Source organism: Schistocerca piceifrons, chromosome 6 (assembly GCF_021461385.2).
Source record: "Schistocerca piceifrons isolate TAMUIC-IGC-003096 chromosome 6, iqSchPice1.1, whole genome shotgun sequence".
Lineage (NCBI taxonomy): Eukaryota > Metazoa > Arthropoda > Insecta > Orthoptera > Acrididae > Schistocerca > Schistocerca piceifrons.
This window is the reverse complement of record NC_060143.1, coordinates 10,257,313-10,275,369: the sequence shown is the minus strand read 5'-3', so window position 1 is coordinate 10,275,369 and position 18,057 is coordinate 10,257,313. Positions and strand designations below refer to the sequence as shown.

Genomic DNA, 18,057 nt, shown 5'->3' with positions numbered 1-18,057 from the left:
CCACACTAAATATGGTCTTCTGAATTCTTTGCCTTTGATATTAGTGGATGATTCATGAACAGCTGAACTGTTTCTCCATTTTCTCTGTGAATGTGGTTTATCTTCTGAGATATAAAGTTTTAACCATCTTCGTGTTGGGGGCAGGGTGATTGGGTTTGGCTCATTTCCTGCTTCTTGCTGGGTCTGGGGGCTCCTTGATCTTACGGTCTTTGTCAGCTGCCTCTTCCGTCTCTCTTTTACTCTGTTTTAATTGCTTTTAAGTGAGATTTGCCTCTTGTTCTGTTGCATCTTTTTTCCATTTTAGGGGTAGCACTCTGTTGAATAGTGGGTACCCTGGAACGCATCTGTGGTGGGACTGCTTCCATCAGCTGTTGAGCACTGGCTTAACCAAGCTGTTGCCTTATTTATCTCTCTCATCCTTTTTTACGCATTGATGGTAATAACATTTTTAGCCTTCTCACCTTTTCTGTTCTGAATCTCCTGACTAGAATGCATTCTTTGTTCTTTAACTGTCTTTCCCGTTAATCAGGTTGGAAGGGGTTGGATGCTTGTGGGGCTTCTGTCACCATGGATGAGCCCTTGGAGATCCCTTGTCTGCTCTGACCTACATATTGGCCCAATCTGTGTACTTCTTCAAAAATGGTTTCTCAGCTCTGGCAACAGTATTGGCTTTAATGCCCCAATTTTACCACTCCTACGTACATTCGTCATCAGAATACATTCCTGGCAGATGTCGCTAACTCCAGATGAACAATTCCTGGATGAGGAACTGATAACCATGCTTTTCATCTCATAATCCCCAATGGCGGCTTGCTCTAAATGTAGAAATGTGTTAGTTAATGGTTGATGAGTAGGAAAAAAACCTTTAATGCTATAATACACCATTAGTAGTGTACTGTTTGGCATGGTCACATCAATTAAATATCCAGACGTAATGTTGCAAAGCTATATGAAATGCAACAAGCACCTAATAATGGTAGTAGGAAAGGTGAATGATAGACTTTGGTTTATTGGGAGAATTTTAGTAAAATGTGGCTCTTCATTAAAGGAAACCTCATATAGAGCACTGGTGCAACTCATTCTTGAGTACTGTTTGAAGGTTTGGGATCCCCACCAGGTCAAATTAAAAGTAGTCATCGAAGCAATTCAGTGGTGGGCTGCTAGATTTGTTACCTGTAGGTTCGATCTACATGCAAGTATTACAGAGATGCTTTGTGAAGTTCGGTGGGAATCTCTGAAGGAAAGACAATGTTCTTTTTGCAAGATATTATTGGAGAAATTTAGAGGACCAGCATTTGAAGCTGACTGCAGAACAATTCTACTGTTACCAACATACGTTTTGCATAAGGACTCTTAAGATAAGGTGAGAGAAATTAAGGCTCGTATGCAGGCATATTGACAGTCACTTTTTCCCCCGCTCTTTTTGTGACTGGAACAGAAAATGAAATGACATGACTAATATTGGGCCCCCAGGGGCTCAGCATTCATTTGCTGAGTACGGGCTTGGCGACCCCGGGGTCCTGAGCTGGGGACTGGTAAGCGCCGCCAGTCTCCTGTCACCGTAACCCCAAACCCCAGACATGCTTCAGCGACCACCGTCTGGCGCGGCGGTGGAATGTTGTGTGCTGCGGGGAATGGTAATCTTGGCTTGACCGCCTGGATTGCGAGGAAGGCCAACCTCTATAAAAAACCCTCAATCTTCCGGTGTGCTCCGCGCCTATGAGATGCATGGCTGTTGAGGTGGAACAGTCGCAAGCGGGCAACCTCTGGGGCACCTGCTGCACCCCAGTTGTATCAGGCTTACTCAGGCACGCGGGGCTCTGTCTGAGCGGACCTTTCGTTCCCTAGCTGCTCGTGGGACCGCAATGGACCCTTCGACCTCTACATTTCCCCCTACCAGTGGCTTGGGTGGGCCACTGGTAGGAAAACACACCCCATCGAAGAAGCGACTTCGTGCTGCAAGTCCTCCAGCGCCTAGTGTTGATCGAGATTTATCAGACTGTCGTAACAGAGCACATGCTGATAATCAGAATGTGTTTTTGATTATTAAACGGAAGAAGGGTAGCTTTGAGAGGGTTTCTCCCTTTTACATCCACAAGGATCTTGAGGGAATTGCAGGAACACTTAAATCTGTGAAGTGACTGCGCAATGGGACTCTCTTAGTTGAGACATCTAGTTCCCGTCAAGTCGCTTCTCTTCGGAAAGCAGCCTGTCTCGGTGAGTACGCTATCGAGACCGAGCTCCACTCCACTCTGAACTACAGTAAGGGTGTTGTGACATGTAGGGACTTGGTGGATATCCCCACAGACGAGTTAAAATCTGAATGGGCTGATGAAGGTATTGTTGACGTGCAGCGTATTATGAAATGAGTCGATGGGGACCTAGTCAAATCCGACTCGTTTATTCTCACGTTCAGTTGCCCACGCCTCCCAGAGCATGTTAAAGTGGGGTTCTTACATTTGCCAGTAAGGCCATATTTCCCCAACCCAATGCGCTGCTTTAAATGTCAGCGCTTTGGGCATACTACGTTGGGGTGCAATGGGATAGCCACTTGTGGTAAATGTGGTCAGCCTGCCCATGAAGGAGCTGATTGTTCATCGCCTGTGAAGTGCGTGAATTCTCTGGGAGTCACCCTGTCTGGAGCCGGGTCTGCCCCGTCTATCTCGATGAACGGAAGATACAGGATATTAAAACATCTAAGCGCATCCCCTATGGTGAGGCCAAGAAGCTCTTTAAGGCCATGCAACCTCCTGTGTTTACTACATCTTTCGCTTCCGCTCTGAAAAAACCGGTACAAATGGCCACTGTTGCTACGCAAACGGAGGTTCCTAGTGTTAGCACTAATACCTGCGTTTGCCAGTGCTCTTGTGCTGCTGCGGTTGTTTTGCAACCTGCAGCCCTCCCCGCAACGTCGGACAAGGCTGTGGTTGTTGACATTGGGGTACTTCCTCCCTCTCCCCATATGGGGCCTTCTGCCCAGGCGAGTAATGCTCCACCTGTTGACAAGGCTCTGCATTCTAAGCCCCCCAAGACAAAGACGCCGAAGCTGAAGGTTTTGCCACCTGAGGAGACTAGTCAGGGTCAGTCCAATGACGAGGCCATCGTACTGTCTGACATCTCCCTTGGGTCGTCATCGGAGCTGATGGACATTGACGTCGACCGGGGGCGATCTTCTCGCCCCAGGAATAAATCTCCAGCCAGTACGGGCTCTCCTCCAAAGCACAGAGGCAGGGTGAGAGTTCAGCCCCCCTGATCACTGGCTCCCATATTACAGTGGAACCTGAATGGGTTCAGGACGCATGTGGCCGAATTACAACTCCTTGTACGAGAGTGCCCTTTGTGCTTATGTCTCCAAGAGACACATTTTCGGGCCACTGATGCTCCTTCTTTACGGGGCTATACCGTCTATCGGAAAGATGATCTGACGGGGGAAAGGGCAAAGGGTGGTGTTGCGGTTTTTGTCCGTGACATGCACCCCTCATCTGAGCTCCCTCTCGTTACAGACTTGCAAGCAGTTGCAGTTGACCTTCTTATGGGTCGGAGGCTCACAGTCTGTTCACTTTACTTACCACCTCATGATGCGATAGACTCTGAGGCTCTCACAGACCTTATTAGCTAACTCCCCCGCCCATTTCTTCTTCTGGGGGACTTCAATTCTCGTAATGTCTTATGGGGCTCTTCGACTACTTGCCCCAGGGGTCGCATTCTGGAAAGCCTCATGATGTCTGAAGAACTGTGCATCCTCAACTCTGGTGCTCCCACTCATTTCTGTACTGCTTCTGGGTCATCATCAGCTATTGACCTTTCCTTTTGCTCTCCAGCACTCGTGGATTCTGCTCTGTGGGAGGTTGCTGCTGACCTCCATTCTAGTGACCACTTCCCCCTTTGGATTCGCCTCCTGGATGAGGCTATGGCGTTACCAGTGCTGCCCCGGTGGCACCTCTGCCGAGCTGACTGGACACTTTTCAGCCAACTTGCTGTTTTGGAACACCGTGCCAGCGTCCACGAATGGGTAGACCATCTTACAGCCGTGATCTCCCATGCTGCTGAACTGTCAATCCCACGGTCGTCCGGTCATCCCAAGAGGCGCCCTGTCGCTTGGTGGACCACTGAGTGCCGCTCAGCCATCCGAGCCCACCGTGCAGCTCTGCACCGCTTCAAGTGCCGTCCCTCAGCTGACAATCTTGAGGCGTTTCGGGTGGCAAGGGCCAAAGCATGGCGCGTGATTAAAGAGAGCAAACGACGGTCATGGCAATTGTTCTTGAACTCCATCTCCCGCTCCACTAATTCTACAAAAGTATGGGAAGCCATCAGGAGGATTTCCGGGAAACGCAGCCAACTACCTGTCACGACATTGCTGCATCAGGGAAGTCTTCTCACGGCGCCGAGAGACATTGCCCAGACACTGGCCATGCATTTTGCGGCATCTACTGCCACTATTAACTGTGGTCCAGATTTCTGCCGCTACCGCACTGCCATCGAGAGGGGTCACTTGGACTTCCGGTCTCCAAATTCTGAGCCCTACAACTGCCCCTTCACAATGTGGGAATTGGATTCGGCGCTGTCTGTCGCTCATGATGCTGCGCCTGGTCGTGATCAAATCCGGTACAGCATGCTGCAGCACTTGTTACTACCTTCCAAGGAAGTTCTCCTGAATTGTTTTAATATGACATGGTTATCCGGCACGTACCCTGACTCATGGCGGGAGGCGATTTTGATTCCCCTCCTCAAACCGGGGAAGGACCGAACGCATCCCAGTAGTTATCGGAGTATTGCTTTGACGAGCTGTGTCGGGAAGACGTTGGAACGCATGGTCAACCGTCGCCTGGTTTGGCTGCTCGAGACCAGGCAGCTCCTTAGCCCCTCTCAGTACACGCTTTCGGATATGTCGTTCCACTATAGACAACTTGACCTTGCTTGAGGTGGCCATCCAACAGGCCTTCCTGCGTAACCAGCATTGTCTAGGTGTATTCTTTGACATTCATAAGGCGTGTGACACTACTTGGCGCCGCCATATCCTCAATCAACTCCATGAGTGGGGCTTTCGTGGCTGTCTCCCCATCTTCATTCGGTCCTTTCTCTCCCACCGCCTCTTTCGCTATAGGGTTGGTAATGTGCTATCTGATTTGTATGTGCAGGAGAATGGTGTTCCTCAGGGAAGCGTTTTAAGTGTCACCCTCTTTGCCGTCGCCATTAACAGTATCACGTCCACTATCCGGAGTCCTGCCCAATGCTCCTTGTTTGTGGACGATTTTGCTGTTTTGTGTTCTTCCTCCAGTCTTGTCACTGCTAGTCAGCAGTTGCAGCTTACGATACAGCGATTAGAGGCATGGACTGCGAAGACGGGTTTTACCTTTTCTGCAGACAAATGTGTGTGTGTTCATTTTAATCGTTCTCGACGTCTTTTTACCTCCCCTGAATTGCGTCTGAGGGACACCATTCTTCCTTTTAGCGACACTGTGCGGTTCCTGGGCCTCACTTTTGATTCCAAACTGTCGTGGTTGCCTCACCTTAAAGACCTCGAGGTGCGGGCCCTGAAGGCACTGAATATTTTGAAGTGTCTGAGCCATCGGTCCTGGGGAGCAGATCGGGCGCGTCTGCTGCAGTTTTATAGGGCTTTCGTCCGATCGCGTCTTGACTATGGTTGCACCGTGTATGGGTCAGCAAGGCCTTCGTATCTGAAGATTCTTGACGCAGTACACCATGAGGGTATCAGGCTGGCCACTGGTGCCTTCCATACCAGTCCCATCCCCAGCCTGTGTGCTGAGGCAGGGGAACCGCCGCTCGCCATCCGGCGGAAACTCCTCATGGTGCGACGGGTGTGTCAATTCCTTGCCTGTCCTACCTCCCCTGCGTACCCTACCGTTGCCCGACCGCCTATGGAACGTCTCTTTTCCAGTCGTCCCAGGGCAACGAGACCATTTGGGATTCGTGCCAAGCATTTGCTTGAATCCCTTGGTGTGGAGCGTGTGGCCCCCCAGCGACAAGGTTTTACTCGCCTGCCTCCCTGGTTGCTCCAGAGGCCCAGCGTCCTTTTAGACTTGTCGGAGTACCGGAGGAGCTGCACTCCTGCGTTTGTTTTTACCTCCTTATTTTATGATATTTTAAACCAGCATCCCGACCATGTACCAGTATTTACGGATGGCTCTAAACAGGGGGACTCTGTTGGTTGTGCTGTTGTTTTCCCTGATCGACTTGTCAAGTTACAGCTTCCTGCGGCATTTACCATCTTTGATGCCGAATTGTTTGCGATCTTGCAGGCATTGGAGCAGATGAGATGTGTTCCCAGTCGTAAGTTCCTCATCTGTTCTGACTCCCTGAGTGCCCTTCAGACCATGCAACACTTGTACCCAGCGGATACGGTCGTCCAGAACATCCATGATGCCCTACTGCACCTGCAGCGGCAGGGGAAGGAGGTTTCCTTCTGCTGGGTGCCGGGGCACGTGGGTATTAGGGGAAACGAACTGGCGGATGTGGCTGCCAAAGATGCATGTTCCCTCCCTCACGTTGTTGAATGTGCCGTCCCCCTCCATGCTGTTACCTCCATCCTGCGTTTTCGCGTTACGCGTCAGTGGGAAGAGGAGTGGCTGGCAGTCGGTGAAAATAAGCTGCGTCTGGTCAAGGCCACCACGTGGCCATGGCGTACGTCCTACCAGTCATGCAGGCGGGATGAGGTTCTCCTCACTCGCCTCCGCATCGGGCATAGTCCCTTCACACATGGTTTTTTACTCCGGCAGGAGGATCCCCCAATCTGCAGTGCTTGTGGCGTCCAGATTACTGTCCGCCACATTTTACTTGACTGTCTTTTATTCTCTGACCAGAGGGCGGTGGTTTCTTTGCCACCGGATGTGCCCTCTATTTTGAAAGACGACGCAACGTCTGTGGTTAAGGTTTTACGGTTTTGTGTCCTGTCCAATTTGTTGCCTCGGATTTTAGGGAGAGGGTTTTAATGTGCTGCTGGATGACTGGCTCACCCAGATTTTAGGTAAGAGGTCCACCAGTCACGAATACCTCCTTGTTTCCCTTCGGTTCCTGTCCTCCCTTCCTTGTGTTTCCATTCCTTTTTTAGTGCACTCCTTCTCCTCTTGTTTTGCCTCTGTATGTGAGGATTTGGAACTGCGTCAGGTCTGTGTCTTTTAGCTGTTCCCCTTGTTCGCTGTTCGTCTTAGTCCCTTCACTGCATGTGTTCCTGTTTTTATGCGTTTGGGCGCTGATAACCCCGCTGTTTGGCGCCCGTAAACCTCAAACACACACAACACACACGACTAATATTGGGACAAGGTACCCTACACTAAGCACCATGCAGTGGCTTGCAGAATATGTTTGTACATGTAGATGTACAGCCAACCAGTCAATACCACAATGATTCTGGATGAAGACATTAGGATGAGTGGCTTAGAAGATAATTGGTGATGTCTACTTTTTCTCTCTCCAAGCCCCACAGTATTCCCTTACACTTATCTGTTCCCATAGGTGGCGAATACTGTGACATTAATTTTACAGTGCCACAGTAAATGGAAAAATTGTGTGACAAAAAGTTTGCCGTTGTTTGTTTTTCAGGACACAGAGGGTGGTGGAATGTATTCAGAGTGGGCTTCTCTGACATCTCTTGTTCAGCATGGAAATGAAGAAAGCCAAAGTGTTCTGGCCAAGTTTCCCATGTCTGCAGGCAAAGATGTTGCTGTTGCAGTTGTCAAACAGCTTGCATCAAATCTTGGCCTCACTCAAGCTGCAGAGCCAAGCCCACTTACAACTGACAAAGAGGTTATGTGGTGTATGGAGGTAAGTTTTCATGAGATACATAACTTTTGTTGTAGCTATTGTTTGAAAGTGAGACATTTTAATTTGGAGCTTCAATTGATAATTTACCAGGTCATTCTGAAAGACACATTTCAAAATTCATCCAGCAAAATATATGTCCTACACGTCTTCTCACATGCAAATAGGTGCACATCTGTAGAATGAACTGTATAGAATCTTGTGATCTGACTGGAAAAATGTGCAGTCCTACTGCCCACTTAATGTTAGAGAGCGAAATGTGTAAAATTCTAGGGGCAAAAAGTTGAATGAAGTAGATCTGGTACACAGTTTTGGATCATATGTGAGATTAAACATTGTAACTCTCCTCAGGGAAAAAGAGGCCTCTTATTGAATGATAAGCTAGATTTAAAATCTGTCACTTCTGTGGACAATTTGAGTTTTCTGCGTATGGATAGATACAGCATACAGTAGCGTACAGAGGAGTATTTGTTAGATGTGAACTGCTTCATGCATGTTTTAAAGAAATTGTACATAATGGTTTTGCTCCAAGAAGAAATTGAAAATTAGCCACAGATATTTTCATTGTAATATCAGTTGAACATAACAGTTTATGCTAACAGGTTGGCCTGGATGCTAACTGCTTTGTCATTAATCTCATTTATTGACCTAACCTTCATTTTGTACCACATGATGTGTCAGTGCTGACATATTTTCAATTCGTTTCTGTTTCGTTGATGTTTTTAACATAAAAGTAATGACTACATAGCTTTGCTTGTACACTACTTGTTTAAATTATATAACTGAGAGTCGTATATATACCAAAAGTCATAATTTCTAATTCTCCTCACTGGTTCAGGTCAATAAAACTTTATTCATTTATACATTCATTGTATTTCAGAAGTCGCATCATGAAGGAGAGCCTTCAGAGATGTGGAAACAATCAATCTTTGCATTAACAGGCAGAAGCAGCCACTGCAAGCTAATTGTGTACAATATGCTAACAACTAATTATGACTAGCCTGTCTGGCTAGCTGCATGGTCTAATGCGCTGCTTCCCGAGCAGGAAGGTGTGCCAGTCCCTGGCACTATTCTGCCTGGCGGATTAGTGTCAAGGTCCAGTGTGCCGGCCAGCCTGTGGATAGTTTTTAAGGTGGTTTTCCATCTGCCTCGGTGAATGCGGACTGGTTCCATCTCACTTACCCTGTGTTGGCAATTGCTGCACAAACACTGTCTCCATGTATGCATAATTACTCCACCACGCAAACATTTGGGGTTACACTTGTCTGGTATGAGACATTCCCGAGGGGATCCACTGGGGGCCGAACTGCACAATAACCCTGGGTTTGGTGTGGGGCGGCAGTGGGGTGGGTTGACCTGCTGTGGCCTGTGTGGACTGCTGTGGCCTGTTGTAGGGTTGTGAACCACTGAGCACTGAGGGCTACGGCAGGACAAAGCCTCACCATCGTTTCTAGGTCCTCAGTTTAATACACAATACACAGTTATGACTAATGCTAAGGTCCCTGGACTGATAATAATGTAAATTACCTCTAAGTTACTTTGCATGAATTTGTATGGTGGTAGAAAAAAAACCACCTTTTTGAAGGGAGGGAACCCTCTGCTGCTCCTCTTAAACGATCTACCTGATGTTTTTATCTAATATGTTAAACAAAGCATTTATATGACCTTACACAGAATCCTACCAACAGTCTATATACTTCCAAAGTTAAAACCCGTTTTATACAAACACTAGTATGGAGTGCAATTTACATTTCTGAGTGCCGATATTCTGAAAACTTATAGAAGAAATGTGTACTAAGTACTCTTCTAATATGCCCTTGAGTAACTGGGGATTTTCAATCCTCTGCTTGATGTCGTCTGGTAGTCTGTTGTAGCTTCCTGCACCGCCCAAAATATAAAATTCCATTCGAAAGCATCAATAGTCATGTTTTGTTGCCATGGAAATCATTTTTGCTTTTACTATTGTGATTGTGAATTCCACAGTTCACCCTAAATTCACTCTTGTTATCAATCACAAATGCAGTTAGGCAGCAGATGTATTGCCACCGAAGCACAAGACTCCATAGGTCTACATCCACATCTACGTACTCCACAAGCCACCATTATGTGCATGGCAGAGGGTACGTTGTACCAATACTAGTTGTTTCCTTTCCTGTTCCATTCGCAAATAGAACAAAGGAAAAGCAGCTGTTTATATACCTCAGTATGAACCCTAATTTCTCTTATCTTATGTTTGTGGCCCTTATTTGATATGTGCGTTGGCAGCAGTACAATTGTTCTGGAGACAGGTTCAAATGCTGGTTCTCTAAATTATCTCAATAGCATTCCTGAAAAAAAGCGTTACCTCCCACCAGGGATTTGCATTTCAGTTCCTGAAGCATCTTTGGAATACGTGTGTATTGACTGAACCTACCACTAGCCAATCTAGCACCCCGCCTCTGAATTCCTTCAATGTATTCCTGTAATCTGGCCTGATGTGGATCCCAAACACTTGAGTGGTACTCAAGGGTGGGTTACACTAATGTGTTCTATATGCAGTCTCCTTTACAAATGAACCACGCTGTTCTAAAACTCTCTCAATAAACCGAAGTCAACCATTCACCTTTCACACTGCAATCCGTAAATGATCATGCCATTTCCTATTGCTTTGCAACATTACAATGAGAAATTTAGCTGTCACCTGCATTAACTTACATTTTTCTACATTTAAAGGTAGCTTCCATTCGCAACTAGATATTTTGTCTAAGTCACCTAGTATCCTCCCACAGTCACTAGATGACGACACCTTCTGCACACCACATCAGCAAACAGCCATAAATTGCTGCTCACCCTGTCAGTCATATCCCTCATGTATATAGAAAGTAATAGCTGCCTTATTGCACTTTCCTGAAGCACACCTGATGAAAGCCCTGTCTCTGATAAACACTTGCCATCAAGGGAAATGTACTGGGCTGTATTACTTAAGAAGTCAATGAGCCACTTACATATCTGGGAACCAGTTCTGTATGCTTGTATCTTCATAAATAATCTGCAGTGGGGTGCCATGTCAAATTATTTTAGAAAATCTAGGAATATGGAATCTGCCTGTTGCCCTTCATCTGTAGTTCCCAGGATATCATCGAGAAAAGGACCAGCTGAATTTTGCCTGAGTGATACTTTTTAAAACCATGCTGATTTTTGGACATAAGCCTTTCCATCTCAAGAAACTTTATTATATAATGGGCATTCAAATGAAACCCAGTCACTAGTGTAAAGTAACGGGAACGATTTTATTAACTCAAAAGTGTAGTTATACACAGTACACATACTCAGAAATAGTTGCCAAAACTGTTGGCACATTTATCCCATTGCAGCACTAGTCGGTAGATTCCATCCTTGAAGAAGCTACTAGGCTGCTGTTGGATCCATGCCTGGACTCAGTCACACACTTTGTTGTTTGCTGCGAATCGCTGTCCGTGAATAGCTTGTTTTAGAGCACGTAACACATGAAAGTCACACGGCGAAAGGTTGGGACTGTATGGTGGATGTTCCAGCACTTCCCACCGAAACTGCTGCAATGTTGTCTTCACTGCATTGGCTGTGGGCGGGCATTATTATGCAGGAGGATAACACCATAGGACAACATGCTTCAGCATTTTGACTTGATGGCTCATCTAAGGTAAAGTGGCTTGATATAGCTGGGCATTGATGGTGGTTCCCCATTCCAGGAACTCGACAAGCAGTGGGCCCTTGTGGTCAGAAAGGGAGGACATCATGACCTTACCACAACTGGTGTGCATGGCCTTTGATTTCTTGGGAGGTGGTGAAGTTGCATGTTTCCACTTCTTGCTCTGATGCTTGCTTCCCGGTTCAAAATGGTGACAGCATGTTTCATCACGTGTAACAATATGTGACAGAAAGCCATATTCCTCGTCACAATATCGTTGCAGATGACTCAAAGATAGCACCATTCGAGTATTGCACTGTTTGGCAGTCAGTTGGTGGGGAACCACCCACTGCTCACAGATTTTTCAAAAGTTCAAGTGTTGATGAATTATGGTGTGGGCGGTGCCCACGCTAATACCCAGTAACTGATGAATCTCGTCCACAGTGATTGTGCAGTTGTCCAAGACTAAAGCATTCACTTCCACAACTATTTCCGGTGTGATGACACAATGAGCCCATCCAGGACGAGCATTGTCTTCCAGTGACATGTGCACCCCTCAGTGAAAGCGTTTGCGCTAGTCCACAACACTTGAACAGCTCAGACTGTACTCACTGTACAAAGCCTTCATCAGCCAACACATTTCACAGCCTTCAACTTCCTGTACCACCAAAAATTGAATCCCTCCTCATTGTTCCTGCTTACTTGCCTGCATGTTCTTTAGTGGACAATAACTTGTGTGACCGCCTTCTCTTCAGCGTGAAACCACACTGGCACTATGCAACATCAAACGGTGCGTACGCATCAGTCTCTCTACCAATAGATGGTGCCACCATACCCGCAGTTAGCTATTTACCATCTTACAAGTAAGGCGAAGCTGGATGCACTGTCGAGGTTTCATTTGAATGAACCTCATAATTGAACTGAGAATATGTTCAAGAATTCTGCAGCACACAATGTTAAGGATATTGGTTTGTAATTTAGCAGGTCATTCTTTTATGCTTCCTATGTACGAGAGTCCATGGATAAGCTTCTGCAAGATGTTTTGTTATAAACTTCACACGTTATTTCTGCTGTTCACTTCTATAGGATAAATATTTCTGTGACCTTAGCTGTATTTTCCCAGTATATTATGCCACAGGACAAAATTACGTGAAAGAATGCAAAATATGGTAGCAATCTTGTTTTTAGGTCAATACAATGAAACAGATTTCTATCTGCAAAACAGGAGGAACTGAGCTCTTTGGTTAACTTATCCATGCACTGGCATCACCTCAGTTTATTACCCTTCTGGATGCCCAGGAACTTTACAAATGGAATCTCATCCAGTCTGTGTAGTTCTGGTACCTGTTAAGTCATTTTTGTTGGGATTTATATGTATGAGTATTTGACTAAACATTGTGGTTTTATAAAGCTCTACAGTGTCTATGGGTCATCATCCGTATGGATCACAAACAGGACCAAGCACCAATCACTCCAAGATACCATGTTTAATGTCTCCCCTCTCCGCCCCCCCCCCCTCCACCACCATACCATCACCCCCCAAATTTTGTCGTATTCTGGTGGTATCATTTGTTAATTTGACTCTCTATCTTTTGTTGTTAAGACGTCCATGGAAGGGAAATGCCTTAAATACTGTACCATTTTATTTTGCCTTGTGGAATTTTATGAGCTACACAATATGGCACTTGAAATCTTTTTAGCAGTTCATAGAGACCCTAAGTAAGGCTCATACATATTTTTCAAATGTATCTGTATCCACTGCCATTCAGTTTCAGTAAGATAAAACAGCTTTGTGTATCATGTGAGAATGATGTGGATAAAGACTTTGGTGTGAGTAAATCACATTATATTAGTCTCAGTCATTTCTTCCTACATGTACTGTTGCCTTTGATGCAACACTCCAAGGTACAAGTGCCCCTAGTTTGAGTGTCTCACCACTGACTTTTTACTAATCTTAAAATAACGGTATATTTACTTGTATGGAGAATCAATTGGCAGTTATTGTGTTGATTTTCTATAGAGCTTTTCAGTTTACTGTTGGTAGTGCCCCTCTTTATGTACATGTAGTACACAGTTATCAAAAAGTTTCCAATCTTTAGTTCACACTCCTGTTTATAAAGAAAAATCTGATTCTATTTTATCGCCCTCTAGAGTTGATAACAGTCTATCACAGTTTTTTTAAATGTATTAATCCTGTTGATGAGAAAAAAAATTATTACTATTACTTTTTTTTTAAATAAAAAATTCATATTGATGATCACAGACAGTATCACATTATAAAGATGGTCCCCCAAATAATCCGATTGTCTGTTTGTTGTTGTAGAAGTTTATTTCATTTCTCATGTTATAACTACATTGTTGCGCAGTCTTTTGGAATAAAATTTAACGTACATGTTCTTGTTTTGAAAGTTACTTCCATAAAAGTTGCATTATAAAGATTTCGTTATATGAGTCTTGAAATCTGATAGTAAAATGTACACTTAAATGTTTGTCTTAAGCTGTCCACCTGGGTTAAACAGCCTGATCTCCAAAATATATGTGTGTTGTCATAAGTATTTTGCTATACAGGGTGTTACAAAAAGGTACGGCCAAACTTTCAGGAAACATTCCTCACACACAAATAAAGAAAAGATGTTATGTGGACATGTGTCCGGAAACGCTTACTTTCCATGTTAGAGCTCATTTTATTACTTCTCTTCAAATCATATTAATCATGGAATGGAAACACACAGCAACAGAACGTACCAGCGTGACTTCAAACACTTTGTTACAGAAAATGTTCGAAATGTCCTCCGTTAGTGAGGATACATGCATCCACCCTCTGTCGCATGGAATCCCTGATGCGCTGATGCAGCCCTGGAGAATGTTTCTTGAAAGTTTGGCCGTACCTTTTGTAACAACCCGTATAATTTCTTCTGTACAAGAACACAATTCACAATATAAAACAAACTAGTGTGTAGTATATCTTTGGTTCTGGATCATTGTATTTATTGTGGACTACACAGTACAGGGCAGAAAGTTAACTGTACCACAACTGGTGATTCAGTTTTGTGCCATTGGCAAAACGAGCCAGGGAAAAGTTGTTGTGTATATCCATACACCTTCTAACCTTTGCTATCTCATCCATCTGATGTTGGCACAAAATATGCAGTGTATGCAGTAAAATATTCTTACATTTGACATTAAATATTGATTCTCTATGCTGACTTGGTATTTGCACTTTTAGAATGGTATTGAATTGTTGTTAGAACAAGAGTAAATTATAGTTGGTGTTTACTGAGTCTGCAACATATCTGAACTGACTCTTTTTGTGTTTAACATTAGCACTGCATCTATTTCAGGTCATTTGCTTTGGAATGAGTTTGCCACTTAGTGAACATGACACTATAAGGGATTGTGTAAGTGTGTACTGTGAGTGGCTGTCAGCCTTGCTTCCAGTTCCAAAAGTGTGTGTTCCGAAGCCTGTTTGTGAGGATCCCAATCTGTATGCTCGTAAAATGATAACACACTTTCATAATTTATTCATTCCACGAAAAGGGGAAGGTATGTTTGAGTTTTTTCTGCGTGTTTTTCAAACCTGTGTAAAAAAAATTGTATTACTGTTATTGCTGATGTAAGCAACTCTATGATGCAAACTGTGATTTAATGCAGTTTCTTTCAAAACTTTTTTGTAGTACTGATGTTCTATATACGTTGGTAATTTTAAATGTTTCTAAGTAGGTGTTTTTCTGCAATGTGTGATGAATCTACAGGAATAATTAATATTTGTGCTACAGATGAATCATTTCCTTGATTGTGTTAGAGAAAAAAAGATGAACTGAAATTTCATGGGTGGCTTTGAATTCACACATTTCTGGTGATAAGCAAGAAATAAGATAGTAAGTAGGTATTAAAGCTCATTCTTAGGATACTCAATGAGAAATCTTCACATTTTTCACAGATGCGCCCCCCCCCCCCCTCCAAGCTCTCTCTCTCTCTCTCTCTCTCTCTCTCTCTCTCTCTCTCTCTCTCTCTCTCTGTGTGTGTGTGTGTGTGTGTGTGTGTGTGTGTGTGTGTGTTTGCGCGTCAGTCACTATCAGAAATTATTTTTTATTTATCTACACAGAACTATAATAATGACATATTATATGCAATAAGTTGGGACATGCAAAAAAAAATATACGCTCCTATTCTAATTGACATTGGTGTGTACTTCTACAAGTGCTAATTTTTTAATTTGTTTATTTTTCAAGTCTGGCCATTTCCATATTTGGATATAAGTAAGTATAAGGATAGAATTGTTGCATATGTTCTGTCATAATTTTTTTCTGTAGTTAATATTTGTTGATATGAAATTAATCTTTGAGTCTTTTATATCTCTTACCTGCCTGAGGATATATCCACATAAAATTATTTTTACATGCTGACTAGAATAAACCAGAACCCCTAGTGGTGACATCAGATATAACATCCATCCATATATGACGATTTGTTTTCTCTAGGTTCCCCCCTCCTTTCCTTAAAGTCGTGAGTTATTTATTTCGATAAACTAAATGCCATCCTCCATCTGATTGTACCTTTTACTAATATTTTCCTTTCTGTGTAATTGCTGTGCTAAACGTCCTGTAAAATCTGTTTTGCGTATTCTACTTGCACTGTGATCTATGATATTTGAATTCTCCCCCTCCCCCCTAATCCTAATGCTCCTCCCAGTGTCAAGTGAAGTATCCCAGAATGCAGTAGCAGATTGAGAGAGTTCATTCAATATGCATGTTACTAATAAATTACACATCTGTTCTATAGTAGTCATCGAACTTCCAACTAGATGAAATCATAAATCTTGTTTTTATATCGTCTACTAAGTCAGTATTCTGATAACTTTAGGTTATAATAGCACTTTATTATACAGTGACTATACATCAGAGAAGAGATTAGTCATTAGCATGTGGCTTTATGTTAAACTGACATCCAGTTCAGACCCTAACGTTCAACCAACTAAATAAAATGTTATCACCAAAAGATTCAACACATGTTGACATTTTTGCGATATATCATGTTCAGGTTGTTAATATTCCTTGGATCTGTGTATGGTGCAGCAGTCTTTGCTGCACTTGTGATGACCTCAGTTGTAGTGCTACAGTTGTTACATGAATCCCATAAGGAGTACCTCACTCAAATAAATGGAACAACCAAGACAGAATTCGAAACACTTGAGCATGATGTTCATTAGATTGAAAGGAGATGGTGAAGCAAAGGCAAAAAAGAAAATATTTACTGACTTAATAGACCTCAAGAAAGATAGATTGAAAACAAAAAGAGTATCATGACCACAAACAAATCCTTGGTTGCAGAGACTGAGACGGACACCCAAGGCTGCCAAAATCATATCAAACATAAAATTAGTGTAGGTCCTTAATTGCATGGCTTCACAAAGGAGATGTCCAAGTATCATAATGTACAATGTGCTGCCCTTTCTTTCCAAGACTGAGTGAATGGCTGCATTATTCAAGCAGAATTTGATGAACAAGATGAACAAAGAAGACATGACCGAAGAAGTCAGATATTGCTTCAGGACAGGACGGTGCAATAACGAAGCTCTCCATCGTGTGAATGATATCACTCCTCAGTTAAGAAACAATCTGCTCAACATAAAAAGATCATACAATGGTTTTTGAGCTATTCCATTCAAAGACACACTGGTACTTCCCATGTTTCAGTTGACAGATTTTTGGAACACTTTGCAGCACCTTGCAAAGAAAGAGTGATAGGATGTGCAGATTGTGGTGAGTGCAGTTACCAGAAGAAAAACTGTCCAAATTTAAATCAGCCACCAAAATGTATTCCATATGCAGCCAGAGGGGAAACGTGTTCAAATCTGGGAAAAGAATGCCTGACTTACAAAACGCCTTTGTATAGATAAATGAGTGAACCGGTTATGTCCAGTGAGGAATGTACAGAAACTGTAGAGCAGAAAGTAAACACAGCTGACCAACAAAGATAGACTGAAAAGCTGGGTAACGTTTGAAGGAAAAAGAAATCACTGTACACATGGCTGTGATACTGGAGGAAGACCTTTGCATGGATAAAAATGTTAAGACAGCATCTAACTCCTACTGCAATACAAATGCAGTAGAAAGTCATGAATTTGACTCCAGCATGTACTCTGCAAAATAGCTTCATCAAATTGAGTGTGATTGAGCAAAACACAGGATTCAAGTTTTGAAGACAGCAACAAGAAAAGTGTATGATAGACACCCGCCACAAGATGCTGTAATCGTTAATAGAAAGAGCATAACACATGAAAGAGCATGTGTTCACAGGTTATTACATAATACGGAAGACAGCCTAAGTTCTCCCTTGAACATGGACACAAAGAAAACGGTGAATCAGAACAAAGCCTTGGCATAAATAATATTGGATAAAATGAATTTTATATGATGGCTTGAGGGTATGTTTTATAAGGTGTGGAGTGTGGTAAGTGTGAGATAGATCCTGCTGAATTGTACAGATAATTTGAGGACTACATGATGTTAACCAAACTTGAATAAATGAAACACTTGCTTGTTGCCTTCAAGTATTGTCAGATTGGTGCATCTCAAAAGGAGGACAATTGTATTCTCAGTACCAGTGACATTTGACATTTGTTTATAAGA

The 18,057-nt window shown here is 43.5% G+C and overlaps 1 protein-coding gene across 10 annotated transcripts in view; it reads left to right on the top strand.

The window, feature by feature from the left end:
• LOC124802474 (ral GTPase-activating protein subunit beta) overlaps positions 1 to 18,057 on the top strand; it is a 398,111-nt gene that overhangs the window by 17,063 nt on the left and 362,991 nt on the right. For 6 of the 10 annotated variants that reach the window (XM_047263270.1, XM_047263269.1, XM_047263268.1 and 3 more), the window contains exons 2-4: positions 7,561 to 7,782; positions 14,767 to 14,968; positions 15,658 to 15,684. In XM_047263270.1, coding sequence (XP_047119226.1) covers positions 7,561 to 7,782; positions 14,767 to 14,968; positions 15,658 to 15,684 — 451 coding nt within the window. The remainder of the gene's footprint in view (positions 1 to 7,560; positions 7,783 to 14,766; positions 14,969 to 15,657; positions 15,685 to 18,057) is intronic. The other 4 variants (XM_047263273.1, XM_047263271.1, XM_047263272.1 and 1 more) reach the window with 1 other exon arrangement.